General features: G+C 36.3%; 1 protein-coding gene across 1 annotated transcript in view; it reads right to left on the bottom strand.

Annotated features, from left to right (window-relative positions):
* Positions 1-10,268: 10,268 nt before the first annotated feature.
* BMPR2 (bone morphogenetic protein receptor type 2) overlaps positions 10,269-23,740 on the bottom strand; it is a 180,637-nt gene continuing 167,165 nt past the window's right edge. The window contains exons 11-13 of the mRNA XM_056111883.1: positions 23,477-23,649; positions 20,074-21,353; positions 10,269-18,034 (exon numbers count right to left, since the gene is read on the bottom strand). Coding sequence (XP_055967858.1) covers positions 17,784-18,034; positions 20,074-21,353; positions 23,477-23,649 — 1,704 coding nt within the window. The 3' untranslated portion in view covers positions 10,269-17,783. The remainder of the gene's footprint in view (positions 18,035-20,073; positions 21,354-23,476; positions 23,650-23,740) is intronic.

Below are 23,740 nucleotides of genomic sequence, written 5' to 3'. Positions count from 1 at the left end.
ATGTTAATTTGTGTGATAAATGTGATATTGAAAAGATTATTTGTATTAGAAAATAGCATAAAAAATTTTTGTTAAGGGATCAGAGTGAGAGTATAGTGGGCAGGGCATTTACCATGCACATGGCTGACCTGGATTTAGTTCCTGGCACTACATATGGTCCCCTATCCCTGCCAGGACTAAGATCTGAGGACCACCTGATGTGGCCCCAAAACAAAAAAAAAATATTGGTGAGGCTCTTAAATGAATTAATCACATTCCATTGTACACAGTCAGGTTTTCAGCAGATTTACTTAAAGAGAGGCATGCCTGTACCATGCAATAAACAGAACACTTGAATTCCAGGCTGAATTTCACTAAAGATTTAGTCTAGAAGAAATAAAGCAACAGTATAACAAAATTAGCATCGATAGCCTTACAAAAGATGAAATAGTGAGTTATTTATTGTATATTAAAATTAAAAGTACTAAAGGTCTAATTTGGGCCACCATTATTTAGGAGAAAGGAAATCAGAGGAAGTTAAAGCACATAAGAGAGCATTTATAAACAAATATACTAAACAGAGGTCAATAGAAAGGTGGAAGGGGATTTTATACCCTCAGTGGGCCACATGGAGGGAAATGGTCACTTTGATGGGAGGTGTGGTGCTGGAACATTGTATACATGACACCTTATCACAAATAGGATTGCAAATCACATGTTTACAATTTATATTATAATAAAAAACCAAATTAAAAAATTCTAAACACATCCCAGAGCTACAAGTGGAAAATGTTTAGGTGAGAGGCATTTGTTTATGAAGATGAGGACATTAATATACGTTTTGAAGTTAGTAGCAGATAATGTCACACTTCTCTGGTGAAACAAGGGGCTTGACTTAGAGTAAATGATTTCTGAATGCCTCTTCTTCCTGGTGTTGGTATCTAAAGGGGGTGAATGTATGTTTTATCTTACCTTTGCTTTTTGGGTCACACCCTATGATGCATAGGGGTTAATCCTGGCTTTGCACTCAAGAATTACTCCTGGCGGTGCTCATAGGACCATACGGGATGCTGGGAATCGAACCCGGGTTGGCCTTGTACAAGGCAAACACCCTACCCGCTGTACTATTGCTCCAGCCCCACCTTTTCTTTCTTAAAAGAGGTCTCCCAGAGAGAGAACAAAAGGGAATGCTCTGCCACAGAGGCAGGGTGGATGGGGGGGATGGGGGGTGGGAGGGATATTGAGACCCGCGGTGGTGGAAAATGGGCACTGGTGGAGGGATGGGTACTTGATCATTGTATAACTGAAACCCAAGCACAAAAATTTGTAAGTCTGTAACTGTACCTCATGGTGTTTCACTAATTAAAAAAAATAATAAAAAATAAAAGCACTCATATATACAAAAAAAAAGGCCAGAAGTTGGAATGATTAAACACCATTTTTATAACAAAAAAAAAAGAAGAGGTCTCCCTTTCTACTTTTTCTGACCAAGTATCAAGTATCAAGTTGTCTTCTTTTTTAAGCATTGAGAAGCTTCTGCAAAAACAAGTAAGAAGGGTTCAAATGTGGGGTTATTTCTGATGACTCTATTTTGCTTGGTAATACATATAATAAAACTTCGTTTGGGGTTTAAAATGAGTCAAACTGGTAAAAAACCACACACCAAAAAACTTATCTAATGTAGTTATCTCAGGACTTGTGAACCATATTTTTAGGTTTCAACAGCAGATAGGGGAAGAACATAGAAATTAAGTAACAGTAGTCTTCCTATGAAAGAATAAAATTGCTCACGACTGGAGAGAAAAAATAGCTGCTTAACTTCAAAGTCTAAGCCAGAACTTTAAGTATGGCAAGCATTTTCTCTAGGTCCTTACATCAATTATATGACTAGGATGGGAATTGCTGACCAGAGGGACACTGGAAAGACTAGGATGGTAGTAAAAATGGTATGTATTCTTGTATAAAAGGTCATTTGGAATTGCTGTGTTTTTGGGATAAGTGAAGTCCAGATCTTACCTATATGACATTCAAATAAAAACAAGTTTTTTTAAAAATTTAATTTTTATTAGTGAAACACCATGAGGTACAGTTGTAGACTTAATAACTTTCGTGCTTGGGTTTCAGTTATACAATGATCAAGTACCCATCCCTCCACAAGTGCCCACTCTCCACCTCCAATGATACCAGTAACCCTCCCACCCCCATCCCATCTCCCCCCACCCCGCCCCTCCTCTGTGGCAGGGCATTCCCTTTTGCTCTCTCTTTCCTTTAGGGTGTTGTGGTTTGCAATAGAGGTATTGAGTGGCCATCGTGTTCGGTCCATAGTCTACTCTCAGCACGCAAGAGGCTGTCCCGGGTTAGATCCCTGGTATCCCAAATGGTTTCCCAAGCATCCCTGAGTGCAAATCCAGGAGTAACCCTTGAGCATTGCTGAGTATGGCCCCCAAGCAAAACAAAAAAATGAGGACTGAAGAGATAGTATAGGGGGTTAGGTGCTTGCCTTACATATTATTGACCGTAGTTTGATCCCAAGCACCACATATGAGCATGACCAGGGATTACTACAAAGCAAAGAGACACCTCGGAGCACCACGGGGTATAACCCCCAAACATATATATCACTGTCACTGTCCTTCCGTTGTTCATCGATTTGCTCGAGCAGGCCTAGTAATGTCTCCATTGTGACAACTGTTACTGTGTTTGGCATATCGAATACGTCACGGGTAGTTTGCCAGGCTCTGCCATGCAGGCGAGATATTCTCGGCAGCTTGCCGGGCTCTCCAAGAGGGGCGGAGGAATCAAACTCGGGTTGGCCATGTTGGCCGCTTGTGAGGCAAATGCCCTACCTGTTGTGCTATCGCTCCAGTCCAAACTATCTATCTATCTATCTATCTATCTATCTATCTATCTATCTATCTATCTATTCTGGAGCCCAAACTATATATATGTGTGTATATATATATGTGTGTGTGTGTATATATATATATACACACATATATATGGTCTGGAGTAATAGCACAGTGGGTAGGGTGATTGTCTTGCATGCGGTCAACCTGGGTTCGATTCCTCTGTTCCTCTTGGAGAGAGCCCAGCAAGCTACCGAGAGTATCCTGACTGCATGGCAGAGCCTGGCAAGCTACCTTGGCATATTCAATATGCTTAAAACAGTAACAACAAGTCTCACAATGGAGACGTTGCTGGTGCCCGCTCGAGCAAATCGATGAACAATGGGAGGACAGTGCTGCAATGTATATATATATATATATATATATATACATATATATATATACCCAAAGTTCCTAAAATTGGTAACCAATCCAAACTCGTGTTTGAATTTAATATAATGATATCTTATTCTTCGTTATTTCATTTTCATCTTTAACAAGAGATATCAGAAATTGCATTTACCAGTTACGGTTTCCAAATAATTTCTTAACAATTGATAAACTTCCCGTCAGTTTATATACATAAAAGCATTTTAATGGAAACAAGAGAAAAGATTAAATTATAGGAAAATGGTACATTTTGTTACTTTTAATGATATACAGAGTAATATTGAAGGCTTTCCTATAATTGTTAATGTTAAGAATGTTAAGGTATAAAAAATAATTTTTAGGTATAATTAAATAAGGTAAAATAATTTTAAAGTATAAAATGAAGCAAGATGAAAGATGAAAATGTATCACAAAATGAAGTACCAAGATAGCCAAAGTCAATAATGGTTTAAAAGTCTGAAGCCTAACCTTGCTTACAAAATGACTTCATAAAACTCTGCTAAACTAGTCCTGACAGATACTAGTCTTAGAAAAAAGTGTTTAAGATCTGGATTAGACATCTCTCCATACGTTTCGGGAATTACAAATTATCTTTCATTGCAAGACTGAAATGAAGTCATAGAATAACCAGGTCACAGTAAGGATAACCATGTTAAGTCTTAGCCTTGATATATATATATATATGTAAATATATATGTATATATATGTAAATATATATATATATATTTTACTAGTGAAACACCATGAGGTACAGTTGTAGACTTACATATTTTTGTGTTTGTGTTTCAGTCATACAACGATCAAGTATCCATCCCTCCACCAGTGCCCATTCTCCACCACCAGTGAACTCAGTAGCACTCCCACCCCCCCACCCCTATGGCAGGGCATTCCCTTTTGCTCTCCTTTAGGGTGTTGTTGTGGTTTGCAATAGAGGTATTGAGTGGTCATCGTGTTTGGTCTATAGTCTACTTTCAGCATGTCCTGCATCCCGAGCAAATCCTCCAAACACCCTTTACTTGGTGTTCCCTTCTCTATCTGAGCTGTGTTTTCCCCACTGTGTGCTTCCGGCTTCCAAGCCATGGAGTAAACCTCCTGGTACTTATCTCAACTAATCTTGGGTGTTCGTCTCCCATTCTGTTACTTTATATTTCCCAGATGAGTGCAATCTTTCTATGTCTGTCCCTCTCTTTCTGCCTCATTTCACTTAGTATGATACTTTCCATGTAGAACCACTTGTTTGCAAATTTCATGACTTCATCCTTTCTAACTGCTGCATAGTATTCCATTGTGTAGATGTACCAAAGTTTCTTTAACCAGTCATTTGTTCTCGGGCACTCAGGTTTTTTCCAGATTTTGGCTATTGTGAAGAGTGCAGCAATGAACATACAAGTGCAGATGCCATTTTGACTATATATTTTTTGCCTCTCTGGGATATATTCCCAGGAGTGGTATTGCTGGGTCAAATGGGAGCTCAATTCCTAATTTTTTGAGAATCGTCCATACTATTTTCCAAAAGGGCTGAACCAGTCGGCATTCCCACCAGCAGTGAAGGAGGGTCCCTTTCTCGCCACATTCGTGCCAACACTGGTTGCTTTTGTTCTTTTGGATGTGGGCCAGTCTCTATGGTTTGTGGTGGTATCTCATAGTTGTTTTGATCTGCATCTCCCTGATGATTTGTGATGTAGAGCATTGCGTTTTCTGAAGAGGAGTAACTTGTAGATCCAGTAGCCCAAGTCTTCTCATTCAATATAAAGCAGTCCTGATAGCACTGTCCTCCCGTTGATTATCAATTTGCTCAAGTGGGTACTAGTAACCTCTCCATTGTGAGACTTGTTACTGTATTTGGCATATTGAATATGTCATGGATAACTTGTCAGGCTCTGCCGTGCGGGCAAGGTACTCTCGGTAGCTTGTATATTGTAATAATAAATAAGTAGTATTAATAGGGTCACTTCTGCTTTTTATTCACAATAAACGCAAAAATATTATGAAGCAAATTTCACAAGACATACCACGACTGAAAAGAAAGGAATCCAGTTGTTGCAGTTCTTGGAGTATGAAGTATGAGAGCCATCCAGTGGTCAAAGTGGTGTACAGACTTGCTGCTGAGCACCCGAGAAATAGTGCTTCTGCTCTTTATTACCATCTGAAAAAATTCAACCAACCAACCAAACAAACAATAAACCAAGAGGGGGCTGGAGCGATAGCACAGTGGGTAGGGCGTTTGCCTTGCACGTGGCCGACCTGGGTTCGATTCTCAGCATCCCATATGGTCCCCTGAGCACAGTCAGGAGTAATTCCTGAGTTCAGAGCCAGGAGTAACCCCTGTGAATTGCCAGGTCTGACCCCAAAAGCAAAAACAAACAAACAAACAACAACAACAACAAAACCCCAAGAGGATAACAGCATTTAACCAAAGAACCCGCTTTCTTTTTTTATTTTTATTTTATAAAGTAGTTCACAATATTTGATTACATTTAATATTGAAACACCAATCCCACCAACATTACAGTTTCCCACCACCATATTTCGGATGTTTTCCATCCTGGCCCAAAGCAGAACCGAAATAATATATTTTGTATTGTTTGTTATGAAAAACTGCTGAAGATGCTACAAAAAATGTTTTCTTAGAGGAAAGAGTGTGAAGATTGTTGTATTTCACCGAAGGGCCATTAAGCCCTTATATAAGAGATCACTAACAAGTTGCTAAAGGTTGAGCCTTGTATGCACATATATACATGTATATATGTGTGTGTGTGTGTCTATCTGTAAAAAAAAAACATATTTCCCTTTAAGATTGGTTGCCTTCTACTTTGAACCCCATCAAATGTGGTGCAGTACTCTAGGAGTATGTGTAGCGTGTGTGGTGTGAAGAATCAGATGGCCTCAAATGACGGTTCAGGAATGGGATCACTCATGGGTGATGTTCGCTAGAACTTTTGGAGAGCGGCATGGTGGTGGTTGAGTTCTGGAGGTTTTTAGCTGCCAGTGCTGGGTCCCTTGGGGGCAGGGCGGGGTCTTACCTGCCCCCCTTCTGGGGCGTCCAGAATGAAACAGTCCGGTGCAGAGAACCTGCTTTCTAAGTCCACTTACTCTAACTCACTTTTCCTGCTTAATTTTTTTTATGGGTAATGTTTACATTCACGTTTAAAATTTTGTGTGGGTGGGGGTCTGCATATAGTATATCTGCACATTCTCTCAGTGCTTCTCATTTGGGTCAATTTTAATCCTGAAGATGAACCACAAATCACTTGCAAATGAAAAGTAGCAGTTGAGCTCCTTTTAAAAGCATAGAGAACATAGGTGGACTAAGATATTTGGTTAAGAGGGGTTGAATGAGAATCTACTGTAAAATTTTTAAAGTTAAAATCAGTTCTTCAGGACAGAATCTCCCCACTCCCCCACCCCCATAAATCCCTCTTTGATACAAAGACTGACAATTCAATATGGAGGCACTATAACTATAACACAGCTATAACTACAAAGTAGAGAATGAAGACTGAAAGAAAGCAGCTGCACTGTGGACAACTTGGAATGTTAGGTTGGGAGCTTTAACCATGGATAACCTGATGGAAGCATTGGGTTGTCTAGACAACTGGCATCTGAGTATAAAATTGCATGATGTAGGAAGAAACTAAAAACTAAAGACCAAATATCCCCATAGTAGGATAGTGGTGTGTGTGTGTGCGTGTGTGTGTGTGGTGGCCAAGTGTGACCAACACTGGAGCTTGAATCTTTCCTAAATAGGGGCAACAAACCTTGAGAGTAGATTAAGATATTTTACTTTTAAATTTTGCTGAATTTTTTTTTCAATAAGAAATGTGGCACTTAGAAGGCATCCACAGTGTCACAAACAAATGATTTTGGTGTGGTGGTTGGTGGTGGTGAGTGGGGGTGTTGGGGCATATCCAACTATGCTCGGGGGCTATTTTGACTCTGCTCAGGAGGCCATATGGGGTTCTGGAGACTCAAACTGAGGTTCGTAACATGCAAAGAAAGCACCTAAACCCATGTACTATCTCTGCCCACATAAACAAGTAATTTTAACAACCTTATTAACTTTTAAAAGAAAATAAAATTTTTATTAAAAAAATCTGTGTAATTCAGGGGCCAGAGAGATAGTACAGCAGAAAGGGCATTTGCACTGCATGAGGCTGACCTGGGTTTTATCCTTGGCACTACATATGATTCCCCAGAACCTCCAGGAGTGATCCCTGAGCACAGAGCCAGAAGTCCTGAGCACTTCCAAGTTTGACACCCCATTCCCAAAGTCCAAGTAACTCTAAGTTTCTACATGACATCTAAGGAGAAAAAATTTGTTTTCCTATTTAATCTTGGATTTGGAGAGATAGCTCAAAGGACAAGAGTGCATGCTTAGCATACATAGAACCCCAGGTTTGATTTCCAGTGCTGCATGGCATGGTAAAGTTTCTTTTACTTTATTAAAAAAATTAAATACACATTTGGTTCTTATATTCTTGGGAAAATTCTCTGGAGTTTCCCACTGTTCTAATTAAATAAAGGGTGAGGGAAGAGGTCCTACGTTGAGAGAGGAAGATTTTGATGATATCCTGGAAGAGGGAAACTCTGGGAAAAAGAAACACAACTTGCCTTTCTTGAAGATGACTTATGATCAACACAACTTCCTTGCTATCTACCATTTTAGGGCATCCTATTATTGCTATTGTTCCCTTTAAAGCTCAATGCTCAGTTTTATAGGTCAGGAACAGGGCAACCCCCAAAATATCCTAGTAAATTGCTATGTGCAATAAATAAGACACTATTTTTTTTGAAAAGCAAATTGAATTTTTGTGTTACTTCCAAGGAAGGCTCTCTTCCTGAAAGCATTTCTAAGAAACAATTGGTGAAAACTATATCCATGTATTTTGGGAACCAGAAATATGAACTCATGATATAATAATAGAACAGAATAAAAACTCTTCTATTTTTAAATATTATAATTATAGACCTTTCGGTAAATCACATATTCCCTGACATTTTTAATTTCCCTGAGTTATGGTCAGTCCTTTTGCCAAACTGAAACCCTAATGTTGGTCTTTACCTCTTTCAATGCTCATTGGAATGGCTCACAATAGCACTGTAGCACTGTCCTCCCATTGTTCATCGATTTGCTCGAGCGGGCTCACAGTATCTTGATTTTTTTTTCTCTGACCCAGTCTGTCCTTTCCTACTAACATGACTTCACTCTTGGTTGAAGCTCTTGTTATCTATTATCAGAGTATTGTCCAGGTTTCTATATTCAGCTACCTTTCTCTCAATCTATTCTTCATATTTATTTTAAAGCTCCTTTGTGCAAATGCTTTCATTGACTTCTAGAACAAACAGCATTGTAAGCTAGCCCTTCTATGATATAGTACTATCTAGGTCATGTGTTCTTCGGTATCATTTCTCCCGTACTTTCCCACCCAGTACCCCATATTATACTCTTATAGAACATCTTTCCTTTACTTTGAAAAACCTCCATTCTCACAAGGATGTGTGGGTGCTACAACTTCTGCTTAAAGGGTTTGTTCATCATCTGACAAATTCCTAGTCATATTTTCAGTCAGGAAAGTTATAACAAAAAGGAAAAATTAATAAAACTGGCTTAATAAAGTTGGATTAGGTATCCTTACTATTTACTGCCATAGTATTTACGTTTTAGTCTTTCAATTAGAGCATGTGTTCAAATTCCTTCGGTCACTTACTTTCCTAAGAAACTCTGATCTCTCTATGACACCAAGTGATATCTAGTTTATGATAGCAAGTGTAACTCAATAGTTTGGTCTGGCTTTCAGAATTCTCTCTGTTTAGATCTACTTATTCTGCTGTATTTTCAGTCTGTATTCTTCTTTAACCTTGGTCACTTCAAATATTCTGCCCATGCTAGAGAGACAGCTTAACGGGTTGGAGTGCATGCTTTGGAAGCCTGGTTCCATCCCAGGACTGCATAGTCCTCCAACCATTCCTGGGAGTAGCCCCGAAACATTAGAAAGTATGATTCAAATCCCTCCAAAGAAAACAAAGAATAAATATTCCACCTTCCTGATTTGTTGAACTTCCACCTATCTTTTCAAGTCCCTGCTTAACCCAGATGAAAGTTTGCTTGCGTATTGAGCTTCTAGTTTAACCACTCAATTAGATACTTACAAATTCTAAATTCTTTTGTTTTGGGCATAGTCATTTTCTAGGTAGGATTTCTCTCTTCCACAAGATGGATTAAGTCCTGAAGGGTAGAATCATATCATACTTTTTGATATTTCTCAGTATAGAAAATTATTCAGCTTCAAAAAATTGATACCATATTATACCAATAAAATAAAAGCTGACCAAATATAAAATGTAGACTTTAATTTTAAAAACACTAGAGAATAAGGAAGATTAATCACTATCTTCAATTATCCTTAACAGTAAAAAAAGTTTCTTTTACACAATACATTATGCTAAGATTATTTTACAGGATCTTTTCAAAATATGAAGGATCTAGCTGAGAAAATTACTTGATGTGAAATACAATCACATATTAGGCCAATAGAGATGGTTGCTTTACTACATGTTTCTACAATTTTAATGTCCTCAAACTATTCAGCTATGTTCCTCCTGGCTATGCTATTCAACCAATGTACCATTTCCCATTTTTACTTTTGAGTTAGTTTCTAATAACTAGAGCTTGAAAACTATAGTTAAAATATATATTATATATATGTGGTATAATCTCATCTTTGTCAATTCGTGGCTTTGGTAAAATATTTAACAAGCTAAAGGACAGTGGTATATATTTTGAAGAATTGTTTTGAAAATTATCAATAATATATATTAATTGAAACAGTGCCTGGCATATACTATGTTTGACTATTATTCTAACAGAAGCTAACTTATGAGGCCTGGGAATATATAATACTGAGTAATGGAGGTCATAGAAGATATAACATTTATATCTAGGGGGAATATTCTGGAAACATAATAACAATAATAATTTCTGGTGACCTTATAAAAATCAAGATACAATTACTGTTGTCATTAATATGATCTTTAATAAATGGAATAATGCACCATTTTACAGCAAGCCATTTTAAACCTAAAGAACTGTCTTAAAATCTCCTTCTCCAATGTCTCTTCTGTATCAATACAATCTTTTTTATTTAGGTTTATATATATCAAAGCATTTACTTACAATTATTGATAGAAAACTCTTTAGTGGCTTAATGTCAGCTTTCATAGTGGCATCCATAGATAATACAAAAGAAAAGTGATTTGCTTTATTTCATACTCACACTGATCCATCAAACACAACTTGTACAGCATAGCAAGGTCTCAGACAGCTTATACAAAAGCAAAATAACTGAAAGTAATTATTCATAAATTCATATATGATATCTATCTGTAGTGTAAGAGCAAAACACACCAACAAAAGATACCCGTTAACAAGAAAGAGGGTTCTGAGGGAACTGCCAATATTTTTCAGCTTTTCCTATTCCAGAAAAGCATCCTCAGAGAATACTCTGTAGCTCTGTTTCTCTTGTCCATTCAGAAAAAGCATGGCAGCTACACATCTTCATGTTTCAGCTACTACAACACCCTAAGAGTTAGTGTATTTTACAATTATCCACTTATTTTTATTGGAAAAATTATCAACAGAAAACTAAGAATGATTCCAGCTTATACAAACACTTATACAATATAATATCCATGGAAACATAACAAGACATACACAAACTGTTTAAATAAATAAATGTGACCAGAAAAAGGAAAGCCACAGAAGCCAAGCAATTCAATATTAAACCAGAACCTATTTTTTAATTGCATCTTTTAGCAATTTAGTTTTCTTTCCTGTTAAGCGTCTTTTAAAATGTTTCTTTATTTTATTTAAAAGGATTGATTGGTAATAAGGTAGAGAGCCTGAGACAAGAGACGGGTTACAAATAAATTCACTCCTAGTATTTGAAATATACTGCATACCAATTTGGAGCTTGAATTTACCTGTTTGAAAGAAAAATTCTATTTGGATCTGACAATGCAATAAATAGGTTACCATAGTTTACCTTCTCAGAACCATCAAAGCTCTTACAAACATATATTAGCTCACTTTTAGAAGACAGTATTATGTTTTACTACCTCAAGAAAATTATATCTCAGAGGAACTACTTTACTAAAATCTCCCATTAAAAACAAAACGAAATGAAATGATTTGTCCCATCATGTATAACTAATTAAGAAACAGAAATGGTTTGAAGGTGACGCTTCCAACACTAAGGCCTAAATATGCTGCAACATGTAGCCTGTTAGCTGAGTCATTTTCCCTCTATTCAGTAATTATAGAACTGGGCAAGACTTTATGATTAATGAAATGTGATGTACCTATGCAAATTAAACCAAATCATAAGGTAAAACATTAAATGAACCATGCGCCACAAAACACATTACTTATTTAACTATAACTGTTTGCTAACTATTGAAGTTTTTCAATGTTCAGTGTGCAAAAAAGATGAAGGGGCCCTGAGTTTTTAAGTAATTATTATGTCTGTAGCATGAATCTAAAACGTAAAAATGGTTCTGAAGTCAAAATGTACATGTAATGGGAAAAATCACAAGTTGCCTTTCAAAACATTTTTTAAAAATTGTAGTTTAAAGGTGGAGTTCATGCCCAATTCAATCAGCCTAATCAGTGACTGAATAAATAGCTGTACTTTACATAAAGTAAAAATAAAAATAAAAAATAAAAAATAAATTCTTGTTCTGTTACCTCTTCTCCTGGTTCCCGATTCCCCTGTCCAAAAAAAAAAAATCATAAACAGGAACACCCTAATTATGTGATTTGTTTCTAAAGATTCCTTCTCTCCTATCCAGATTTAATAATCTGGATTCTTAATTTTTAAAAAATGCTATAACATTTAACAGTGACACTACAAGTAGCACAGAAATAATTGACTAAAATTTTTAAGAATGGCTAATTTGGGGAATAATTTTAATATATAGCATACATTTTTTCTGAAGTATTTTATTTCAAGTGTATCAGTTATGAGATAAAATCATAAATTTTTCTTTATATGCACAAACACTTAACTTGAATCTGTCACTTAAAATTTAAATGAAAATTGGTACAGCCCTGCCTACATCGCAAAACTGTATTTCAAAAATGATTTGCAAAAAGGGCCATAGATATCTGATTATTGAAGGGTTTTCTGTTGAAAAAATATTTAATATAAGTAAAAGCACAAAAATGTGTGGCTCAATCATAAATGTTAAGCTCGCTGCATTATAGGTTAAATTTTTAATGGCAAAATGATACATAATTCTGTATGCATGGCTTTTTAGTTTTAACTAATGATAATATAAAATCATACAATACAAATTGATAGAAACTTTTAGGTGATACAAAATGTGAGTAATTTGCTGACAATCTCATGATCTGATCCATTGTTAAATGCTAATAACATCTTGGTTCTTAATTCAATCCTAGTAAGCTATTTACTTAACTGGCATAATGAATTTGAATATAACATAATATTAAGTATTTAAATATATAAATAATGAAAATAGTACTGAGAAGAAAATTCTAAGTGAACCAAAGCAATTTTGACTGAAGAACTGAGACTTAGATGTTAATAGAGAAAAAGCTCAAAGCATACTGAAGAACAAAAATGTTGGTGAGAAGGGTCAAGTGCTCTCTATTTTTACTAACTGGATAAGAGAAAGGAAAATAAAATGAAAGTTAAGGGAAGCAGAAATGATTAAAACTTGCCTGACTGAGAAGACTGCGAGTAAAATAATCAAGGGACAGAATAAGTCCAACACAAAGAAAGAAGAGACTGAAGAAAAGTAATATGTCTGTGCACCAAAACACCGTAAGATTTCCTAGGATTCTTTAATCTGGGAACCTGTAGAAAAGCCTTCTTTTGATAATAACATTAGTGTAACTAGCTAAAACAGTCATTTGCCGTATTTATTTAATAAAAGTATACGTAGGAGGGGAATCATGCAAGGTAACTTTGGCCAAAGTTTGCATAATTCAGAACTGTATAAGTTAAAATTCAATTTTATGTGCTAAAAGCAGACTAATAGTCAAATGTATGGGTACTTAGAAACATCCCAGTCTGAAAGACTCCTTTTAAACCATATATATGGAAGTGGTAATTTCTAGAATAACTAGTCTCAATAATCAACTAACATGTTTGTGCAGATGCTAGCTTTAAGATAGCCTCAAAGGTAAATTAATATATAAGATAATCTGTAAATAGTTATGTAATATCCAGCATATAAATGGTATTAAGTTCAACATAAATTTATAAAAGGTTGCATAGAAATACAATGCAATTTCAAATTCTAGCAGCTACTTCCAATAAAATATTTACTTTCATAAATATGAAAAGAGCAAAATTTATTGAAATATTTTTACCATCTTAAATTACTTCGACTAATGAGGCTTATAGAAAATAAAAATTTCAATAAATTTTTGCCTAACCAGGTATTCTATTTGGCTTTAGAAGTCAAACTTGTCAGTTTTTTTTTTTTTTGGAGGGGGGCCACACTTGATGATGCTCAAGTGTTACTCCTGGCTCTGCACTCAGGAGTCACTCCTGGCAGTGCTCAGGGGACCATATGGGATGCCGGATTGGCTCTAATTCAGGCCCTAAGGTAAGTGCCCTACCCCAGTACCATGATTCAGGCCCCATTATGTTAAATAAAAACAACTGCCAAATTCCGTAACAATTCCCACTGAATACTTGTGTGTTCCTACTTTTCTCTAATTACCTTCACATTAAGAACCAAATGGACACACATAGGAAGCTACACTAACTGCTTTATAAAGGGACAGTCTCCTGTTATCTTCTTACATCCTGCTCAACTAGTACTTTGTAATAGTACATCTTCTAAAGTTACTAAAAGTAAAAATTTTCAAGATGGATTAATACAATGAAAAGTCTTGTTAAATCTATTTCTCCAAATATAGTGTTAAATCAATTAAAGAAAAAACAGCTCAGTTCCCACAGGCTACCTTTACTTTCCTTTAAAATTTCCTTTATGTTCTACAATATAAGAACACCAAAAATAAGAGAAGTAAAATGATTTTATGGTGGACGTGAAATTAAAATTTTATCTTGAATCAGTAATTATTCCTTAAGCAACAATCAGCATAGAACAAGTCTACACATCTTAAGTTTGCCTAACTTCTAAAGTCATTAAGGTATCTGGTTAGGCTTAAATACAAGCCATAATTGTGCTGGAATATAATGACTAAATTTCTTACAGAATGTTAGTCCATTACATATCCTATCACACAGTGTGTAGGCAGTGTGGTGTAGATGAAAGAGATATGAAGAGAGGCAAAACAAGTTTAAAATTTCAGCTTGTCTATTACTAGATGTGAACTTTGGGTATATTAGATTCTCTTACCTTTGGTTTCCTCATCTGTAAAGTGGAAATATTAATTACAATCTTTATATGATTGCAAAGCAGATTAAAAAGGCAGACTGTGGACAGCCCAGTATTAAATATATAATAGATAGTCAATTAGTATTATTTCATTCCTGTGCTTTCCCAAAACTTTTTACTCTGGTGATATGCTCCCCCCCAATTATATATTTTAAAAGAAATATAATATTTTAGGAATTATAATTAATTTTTGATTAAACACAATTTTAATCAAGTTCTTTCAATGATTTAATACTGTTACATAATTAAAATAATTACGAGAATTAACATTAGACTTTGATAACCTATTATGATGTTTTTAAGAGGTTTTAATACTTTAGAGAAAAAGAATTTTTTTTTTATTAAATGGTTTTTAATTTAAAAGAATGCAATGTTTTTCTACATCCAAAATTTGGTAATAAATATTAGCTTTCAGACACACTTATCAAAAAATGAAACATTTCTCATTAGATAAATAAAGTTAGCAAATAAAATTTAAGTCACAGTAATTTTGCTTACTTGTATATTATAGATGCTAAAGTAAACCTGATGTACAATTTAAAATTTATTAAAATTATATACATTTTCTACTTCTACTTTTTCTAGAGTACACTAAAAAAATGGATAATTATTTGTTTTAAGCATGCTTCACAAAATGGACATTTAAAAAATTTAGCATGTAAGTTTTGCATTTTTTGATTACACATTTTAAAAAGTTGAAAAAATAATCAACTGGCCTGAAAACAAAGTGTAATAGGATGTAATATAATTCCTCTTTCTGCCAAGAAAAAATGAATTTTATCTCAAATGTTCATTTATTCTTCAGTGCTTCAAATTGGAGATGGAATATAATTTATTTGACCACCAATGTCTTACAAATGTTTAAAACAGTATCTTGAAATATAGTGGAAGACAAAAGCAAGAGAACTAAATAAAATTTGCTGGGAATGATAAAAGTAACTTGCCATAGAAAAGAAAAACAATGAAAAGGTTTTATGATAGAAGAATATTGATAGGGCTATGAATCAAGAGAAGGGTCAATAAAACAGAAAAGGTAGTAATCCTAGGCACTGGTCAATCTTCTAAAAATTTAAAACTGATTAGTAATTTAGCTGAGTAAAGTGTGGTTAACACCTAACTCAGAAATTCATAGAAGATGTCAAACAAAAGAAGGCTTATACACAAGTCAGTCACAAGCATATTGGACAGCAAATGAGGAATATGAAGCTTCTTTTAGTTAAACTATGAAAATAGAATAATATGGCTGAGAAAATATTATTTGAGATAAAAACCTAAATCAGAAATTTGGGTTTTCGCATATTTCTCTTAGTGCTATCATTGTTATTTGCAGATTGAGTGAAAATGTGTGACTTCTAAAAAGGTCCCTTATTTTAAAGAAAGTGCTTTATTTTAAAAAACAATGCAGAGGTTGTAGTTTTAAAACAGTTATTAATGGAAGAAGCAAAGAAGCTTTAAAAAGCACAATTTCAGGGATATATGTTATCACTGAAAGGTAAGATCTAATGTAAATAATAAAGGTTGCACACATATTAAAGAATATGTGAACAACTGGCAAGAGGAGACATTATGAAAATAGGATTAGTGAAGAAATATAGTTTTGAAAACAGACTTAAGTCTCAGTCTACTAAAAGGAAAAGGACTGGCAGCAATCCTTTCTCCAATGGGGATTTGGCATGCCGGATGAATGATTTTTCTACACAGTGTTTTAGGTCATGGGAAGAAGAATAATTTTCAGATAAGTTACCAGGTTTTGCTTGGAAAAGGAATAAAAAGATAGGTTCAAAACTATGAATTACTTTAGAAGTTTTTTTATTTTTTTAAATAGGCAATGTGTGGCCAGAGAAATAGTAAAGTGGGTAGGGCATTTGCCTTGCACATGGGTGACCTGGGTTTAATCCCTGGCATCCCATAAGGTCCCCTGATCCCTGCCAGGAGTGATTCCTGAGCACAGAGCTAGGAGTAACCTCTGAGCCCTGCCAGATGTGGCCCCAAAACAAAACAAAAAACCAAAGATGGCCCACTCAGCAAATGAAGGCTATAACACTTAAAAATTCCATATAAGTATACTACTATAAGTTTTTCAATAAAAAATGTGCTTCTTAAATAAATGAGTATGAACATGATCACACATACAAAAATAAAATAAAAATTAAAAAAGGCTATTATTCAATTTTCTCTGATTTGTTCTATGCTCTCTTATGAACTCTAAAACCAGAACTAAATGTAATTCTTAAAATGTTGGAAGAGGGACTGGGATGTATCTCAGTGGTAGAGCGCATGCCTTGCATGTATGAGGCCCTAGATATGATCACTGGCATAAAAAATGCCTGGAAGGAAATGTTTAGTATTTGGAAGGTAAGAAGAAATGGCATTTCAAATTAGGTTTTGTTCCTTCTTTTAGAGCCCTTTAAGACAGTGTTTCTGCATATCCCATAAGGAGAAAATAAGAAATCAGGTAGCTGCTTTCTCTTGTGCAAAATTCACTGTCACTGAACAGATCTACCAAAATATATGGGGGACAGGGGAAAAAATGTTTATATTATGGAAGAATGTATACTCTATTAGGAAGAGAGCTTACAAGAAAGTTTATTTCTGGCCTATAGACTATTGCACATTCAAACAAAACACAAGAAGAAGAATGTCCAACAGAGAGTATGTTCAGGAACGTATAAACTAGCTTGTGCCCAGAAATAAAACATGGATACCAGACACCATTGCAGTCAAAACTGTCTTAATTTGCTTCTGTTTTAATGACCTTTAGAAACTGGTCCAAACTGATTATCAGCATACAATGTTTTTTGCTTTTTATCTTAAAAAAATATTTTGAGACCACTTTTGATACACACACATATAATTCTGTGGTCATAACAGACAAATATAACTTTAGCAAGACTAAACAAAAGTGCAAAAACATAAAAAAATTAAAAAATATGGAAGCATAAGCTAAATTTTTCTGCATAGCTGAAATCTATTTAAAGCAAGTCCTTGTTGCAGGGATTGGAAGGGTACTGACAGGAGGAGAAGCAGTTTTAAAAATGTCTTCTGCACATTTAAATGATGCAAAAAATAATTTCACTTCAAAGGCTTGGAAACATTTCACAGACAGTTCATTCCTATATCTTTAGACACCATGGTTGTGGCAGTGCCTCCTTCTGCAAGGTAAACAGCGGTGCTGGATTTAGAATGAACTGCCCTGTCACTGCCATTGTTGTTGACCTCGCAGTCCAGTGGCTCAGTGGAGATGACCCAGGTGGAAGGACGCCATCGTTTAAGAGAATAGGGAGTTTTCACACGTTTTTTTATCTTTTCGCCAGATCCTGATTTGCCATCTTGTATGGACTCACCAACTGAAAGCAAAAGTACAGAAAAATAAATTTTATGTTAAAAAATACTCTTACAGAGTTGTAACTACATTACAGAAATCAATTTCAGAGATGGGTGCTAAAAAACATTCTTTGTAATTCATGATGCCAGGCAACATTTTGCTAGGCAAAATTTAACTGAGATTTCTGAGATTCTTTAAGCCCAATTATTCTCTAAGATAAGGAAGAAAAACTACATATAACACAAAAGTCAGAGTCAGAGGAAAAAAATTAAAATTATCACTTGTGTTCTTAAATGTTTGATTAATAGTGAAGAACTTAACCTGGCGGAATTCACTTAATGATTCTATTTGGTGATCAAAGTGGATCAAAAAATAAGGGTTTGTTTGTGTTTTGGGTTTTATTTGGGGGCCACACCCAGTAATACTCAGGACTTACTCCTAGCTCTGGGCTCAAGGATCACTCCTGGAGAAGCTCAGGGAATGCCCTGAGCTATGTGGTGTTGGAGACAACCCAGGTTGGCTGCGTGCAAGGCAAGCACCATCCCTATTGTACTATATCTCTCAGGCCCCAAAGTAGATCAAATTTTAACAGCATTGATATAGTATTTTTCAGAAGGACACACAAATGTTAAAGTACAAATTTGCCAGTGACTCCTCCTTTCCATATCTGAAAAGATTTTTATGAAACATATGCCATATGAATGCCCATTAAGTTCAAAAGGTTAACACCTTACCCACCATACTATATCTCTCTGGCCCCAGACAGATTTTTTGAAAGCTGAATCCTTTTATTCAATTTTGTAGTCCTGGATAACACCTATTACAAGAATTTTTTTTAAATTAATGTTATCTGTCTAAAATAGAAACAATTTGTATAATGATGACTGTTAGAGACTTTTAGTGAGCTTTCTCCCTTCTTTTTTCTTTGTGGGGGAGGGGAGTGTTTGGGTCACCAGTGGCGATGCTTAGAGGTTACTCCTGGCTCTACACTCAGGAATCATTCCTGGGAGGCTTGGAGAAACATGTGGGATGATAGGGATTAAAACCTGGGTTGGTTATGTGCAAGACAACATCCTACCTACTGTACTATCTCTAGGGCCCTTCTACTTTTTCTTGTGTTATAAACTAAAGAGTACAAGAACCCAAGAATCAAGCTACTTAAATACTGTGGGGTCCATGGTACACTATAGAAGACCTTTGAAAAAGGTAACATCAAAGAGCTGAGAACTTTACAGTTTCTTCGTAGTGACTCTTTTGGGGGGTGGGAGGTGTACATACCAGTGCTCAGGGGACCACATGTGGTGCAGGAGATTTAAATGGGGCTGAGGTATGCAGGATAAATACATTATTTGCTTGTACTACCTCTCTGGTCCCACCTCTGAGCTTTTAAGATTTCTTAAGAGTTTAAGAATACTCCGATAAAATCTAAATGTGTATATAAAAATATTAAAATGCTGAACAAACTGTTTATCATTTTACTTAGTCTTTTTAAATTTGAAATAAGGATAACATCGTGTGTATGTGTGTGTGTGGGGGGGAGGGTGAGTAAAAAGGGGAAGCAGGGTTGGAGCTGCAGGGCTAATGGACCAGGAGACAATTCAGTGCTCATGCTGGTGCTTCCTACGGGTGCTACTAGGCTGAGGGGAAACTAGGAGCATACACAGTTGTTGGAGGGTAGGATGGGACGTGTGATACCGAGGATCAGTCTCAGGGTGTCACACATGCTAGGCTTTGCTCTACCTTATCTTCCTAGTTCCTACTTAGAGCTCTTAAATTGATATTTACTTAACCATCACATAAAGTTTGTGAATTGTATTATAAATCTGCAGCAATGCCAGGCACATATTATATACGTAATTAACTACTATGACACTGACTTTAGTTAGCTACAAGAAAAAAAATTATTTTTTTCTTTGGAATAGTCTAATTAAGATCAAAATGAATGGTTTACATTCATAAGTGATAACATTATATAATTACTAGTTGAAACACAATCTGACTCTAAGCAGTAACTTTAACTGACCCAAAAGACAAGAAGAGATGACAAATTTCCCCACTTACACTGCATACTGCTGCCTTCTAGGACATTTGTGGCTGAAAGATCCAGAGAATTAGGCCTCTGTGCTCTTCTGGGCTTTGATGGTACAGGATCTGCTACTGTGCTTGGAATACCCTGTGTAAGAACATCTTGCTCTGAACATGGATTACTGTTGTTGTTATTGGAATTAGTTCGGCCACCTTCCAGTGGCCGTTCTCTCCTGTCCACAAGACGATCCAGAACAGCTTCATCATGGCCAGCCTGCTGTTCTCGTCTCAGTAAAGGTTCATGTTCATCAGGGCTGGAATTAATATTGAGTCGGGTATCCTCACCAATGAATTGATTCTGCAGCATTTCTTGAGATCTATGTGCCACTGTGTTGGCTGTCTGGCCAGTTGGTACTGCCCCATTGGCATATTGGGTAGTGGCAGCAATGGAGTTAACATTGTGGTTTCTACCTGCTACACCATTCATGGTGACTGTCACCACATGAGGTTCTGCAGCATTGATTGTATTCATCTTGGCAACTCCAGTTTCTACTTGTTTCAAGTTTGATTTGTGCTTGCTGCCAAATTTCAACCGGGGCTCCTTTGTTGAATTTTTGGTGTTTAAAGGCAAACTAGTAGGTCTCTTAGGAAGGTTTTGCTGTTTGGGAAGAGGATAGATCTGAGCAGGTGGTACATCAGGAATTAAACATGCTTGACAATTTGCAGCATGTGTGAAATCCTGCTGTCCAGTTGCTTCTACTGCAAGTTTTATGAGTGGATAAAGCAAGCTAGAACTGGTACTGCTTAGGGGGTCTGGCCCACTGAACTGCTTAAGAGAATGCTCCATAAGATTCTCATCAGAGCTTTCCTTGAGGTTCTTATCAACTTCTTTTGGATCCAGCTTGTTAGTCTCCAAATCTTCTTCTGTCAATTGTAAGCAGACAGGGGTTGGCCCTATTGGCTGTGAAATATTTGCAGCATGGAGATTTGTTTCATCTGGATACGGCATCTCAGATATAGTGGTCATGCCAGTGCTTGGAGTGAGACCAGTGGTGTTTGTGGTTGTTGTATTAGTGGACAGGCTGGTGACACTTGTTTCAGGGCTAGGGATTCGAGCTTGTGCTTGCTGCCGTTCATAGTTAATGGAATTTCGGTTCTTTTCCCCTATAGTCAAAGGTGTGCTGGACATAGAATGCTCAGAGGAAATATTCTTCACAATGCTGTCAGTGTGATGGATAGAGTCTTCAATGTATGAGGAAGAAGAATAATCTGGATAAGGTCCAATCTTTGGCACACGCCTATTGTGTGACAGATTGCTTAAAGATAGAAAAAAGGCATCACAGTAAGGATATACATTTATAATGAATCAACTCTCCAAGTATAACACACATTATTTTAAAATCTGAAATGTTTTTGTTGATGTTGTGGGAGCCATATTTGTCAGTGCCTGGGGCTACCAGGGCAATACCTATCAATGCTAGGGTGAGAAGCAGGAATGACACCAAACCCAGCAGGGCCTCACACATGCAAATCGTGTGCTCTAAGCTACATTGCTAATCCCTAAATACTCTCTTTTATTCCTTTATTCTAGAGGTAATTTAAAATTTTAATTAAAAAATTTATTTTAAAGTAATCAGTATCAATAACTTGACAAATGATAGTTTCACATGAGTTAAAGCTACTGGAAAGTTTATATGATACTTGGCCCAGATGAAAGGGACTGACAGTTTAGTGCTCAGGAAGGTGACGTGGTGTTGCCTGGCACTGAAGTGCTAGGGGCCACAAGAGTCAACCTAGCAGTGCTTCAGAGTCACCAGAGTCATACCCAGCTGTGCTGGAGTAGGGGCACGTAGTTCTGAGGACTAAATACATAATCCGGAGTGTGCAAAACATGCACTCCAACCTTTGAACTATTTCTCCAATCCTTTGATATAATTTTAATACTTATGCTATCATATTTATAAGACTAATTATTAACTTAAAAACCTCTCATGTAGTTTATGATATCACTGAACTTGAATATATACTTTGCATGCTAACATCCTTGGTCTGATCCCTGGCAGAACATGGTTACCTAAAAACTGCCAGAAGCTACTTCCAACCACTAGGCTGGGATTAGATACTGTGTACCTCCAGGTATGGCCCCCAAACAAACAAACAAAAATTGAAGAACTACTAAAAATATCTTTGTGACAAATTTGTGGATGGACATCTTATCCTAAAACATGAAACAAGGAAATGTAAATGAGAGCCTGGAAGTTCCCAAATTTTAAGACATTTATTTGATTTTGGTCCAAACCTGGCTGTAATTAGGACTTACTGTTGGCTCTGTACTCAGGAATCAATCCTTGCAAGGCTCAGGGACCATATGGGCTACTGGGAATTAAACCTGGGTTGGCAGTATGCAAGACAAGTATGCTACTCTCTATATTATCTCTTTTGCCCTTCAAATATTTTAAGTCCTTAAATTAAAAAAAAGTCCTTTTATTTAGAACCCCAAATTGATTTTCAACAAATAAGTGTCTCAAAAAACAAAGTACATATGAGATGGAAAGACTATTTGAATCGCTTTCTATTTTTGAGAGGAGTGTGGGAAGAACCACACCTAGTGTTGCTCAGGCTGGTTTGTGCCCAGGGGTCACACTTGGCAGTGCTCAGGGAAGCACCTATGGTGCTGGAGATTGAACTGAAGTTGACTGCATGCAAGGTAACCTCGCTGGCCCATGAACTGCTTTTTTATGAAAGTAGTAGTAGTAGTAGTATATCCTGTAAGAAAGAGCACTGGATCACAAGCATGAAAACTTCAGCGTCTAATAAAACACTTGCCTCCACACAAGTCCACAGTTACATTTCCTTTAAAAGCAACATCAGTAGGGACCAGAGTGATAGGACAGTGGGTAGGCATTTGGCTTGCATTTAGCTGACCTGGGTTCAATCCCCAGCATCCTATAGGGTCCCTGAACCCTGTCAGAAGTATCCCTGTGCACAGAGCCAGAAATAAGTCCTAGGCACTTCTGTGTGTGACCCCAAACCCCAAAACAAAAAACCCACCCCCAAACAAAAAACAACATTAGTAGCAGCAGTGGGGGGTGGGGGTGTAGGGATAATGATAATAATAATGACAACAAAGTGCAAGTATTTAAAGCTTCTGGAATTATGAAAATATAAAATACTTTTATAATTGTAGGGAAATGGAAACATTTATTAAGAAAAACTAATCTCATTACTATGTCTCTAAACATTACAAAATGAGATGCCATCTTATACTTTTACCACACAGACATCTTCAGTAAGAGTGGGAATATTTAAGAAAAATTATCACTGGATTGTTGATATTAATCACTGTACTATTAGGCTGATTTAAGAGTACTTCTTTCCTGTTCTCTATTGGGTCAATCTTCAATATTGACTGATAGATGCCAAGCCCCTAGAGTCTTACCGTTCATTCTGCATAGCAGTTGACATTGGATTGACTGTGGGGCTCACAGACTTGTTTCTTTCCCATATCATCATCAGTTCAGCCATCCTTTCCTCAGCACACTGTGCAGTAAGCCGAGCCTCTGCATCCTGATCCCAACAGTCTTCGATTGTCTCCTTGAGCGACCTCACTGCCTGTAATAAAGTACATGCAAAATAGTGTAAATTTTTATTTAAAAAATTTTTTTTGGTTTTGTTTTCGGGTCATACTCAGCTCTGCTCAGGG

Source organism: Sorex fumeus, unplaced genomic scaffold (genome assembly GCF_029834395.1).
Source record: "Sorex fumeus unplaced genomic scaffold, SorFum_2.1 ptg000014l, whole genome shotgun sequence".
Classification (NCBI taxonomy): Eukaryota; Metazoa; Chordata; class Mammalia; order Eulipotyphla; family Soricidae; genus Sorex; species Sorex fumeus.
This window is presented reverse-complemented; position numbering and strand designations above follow the sequence as displayed.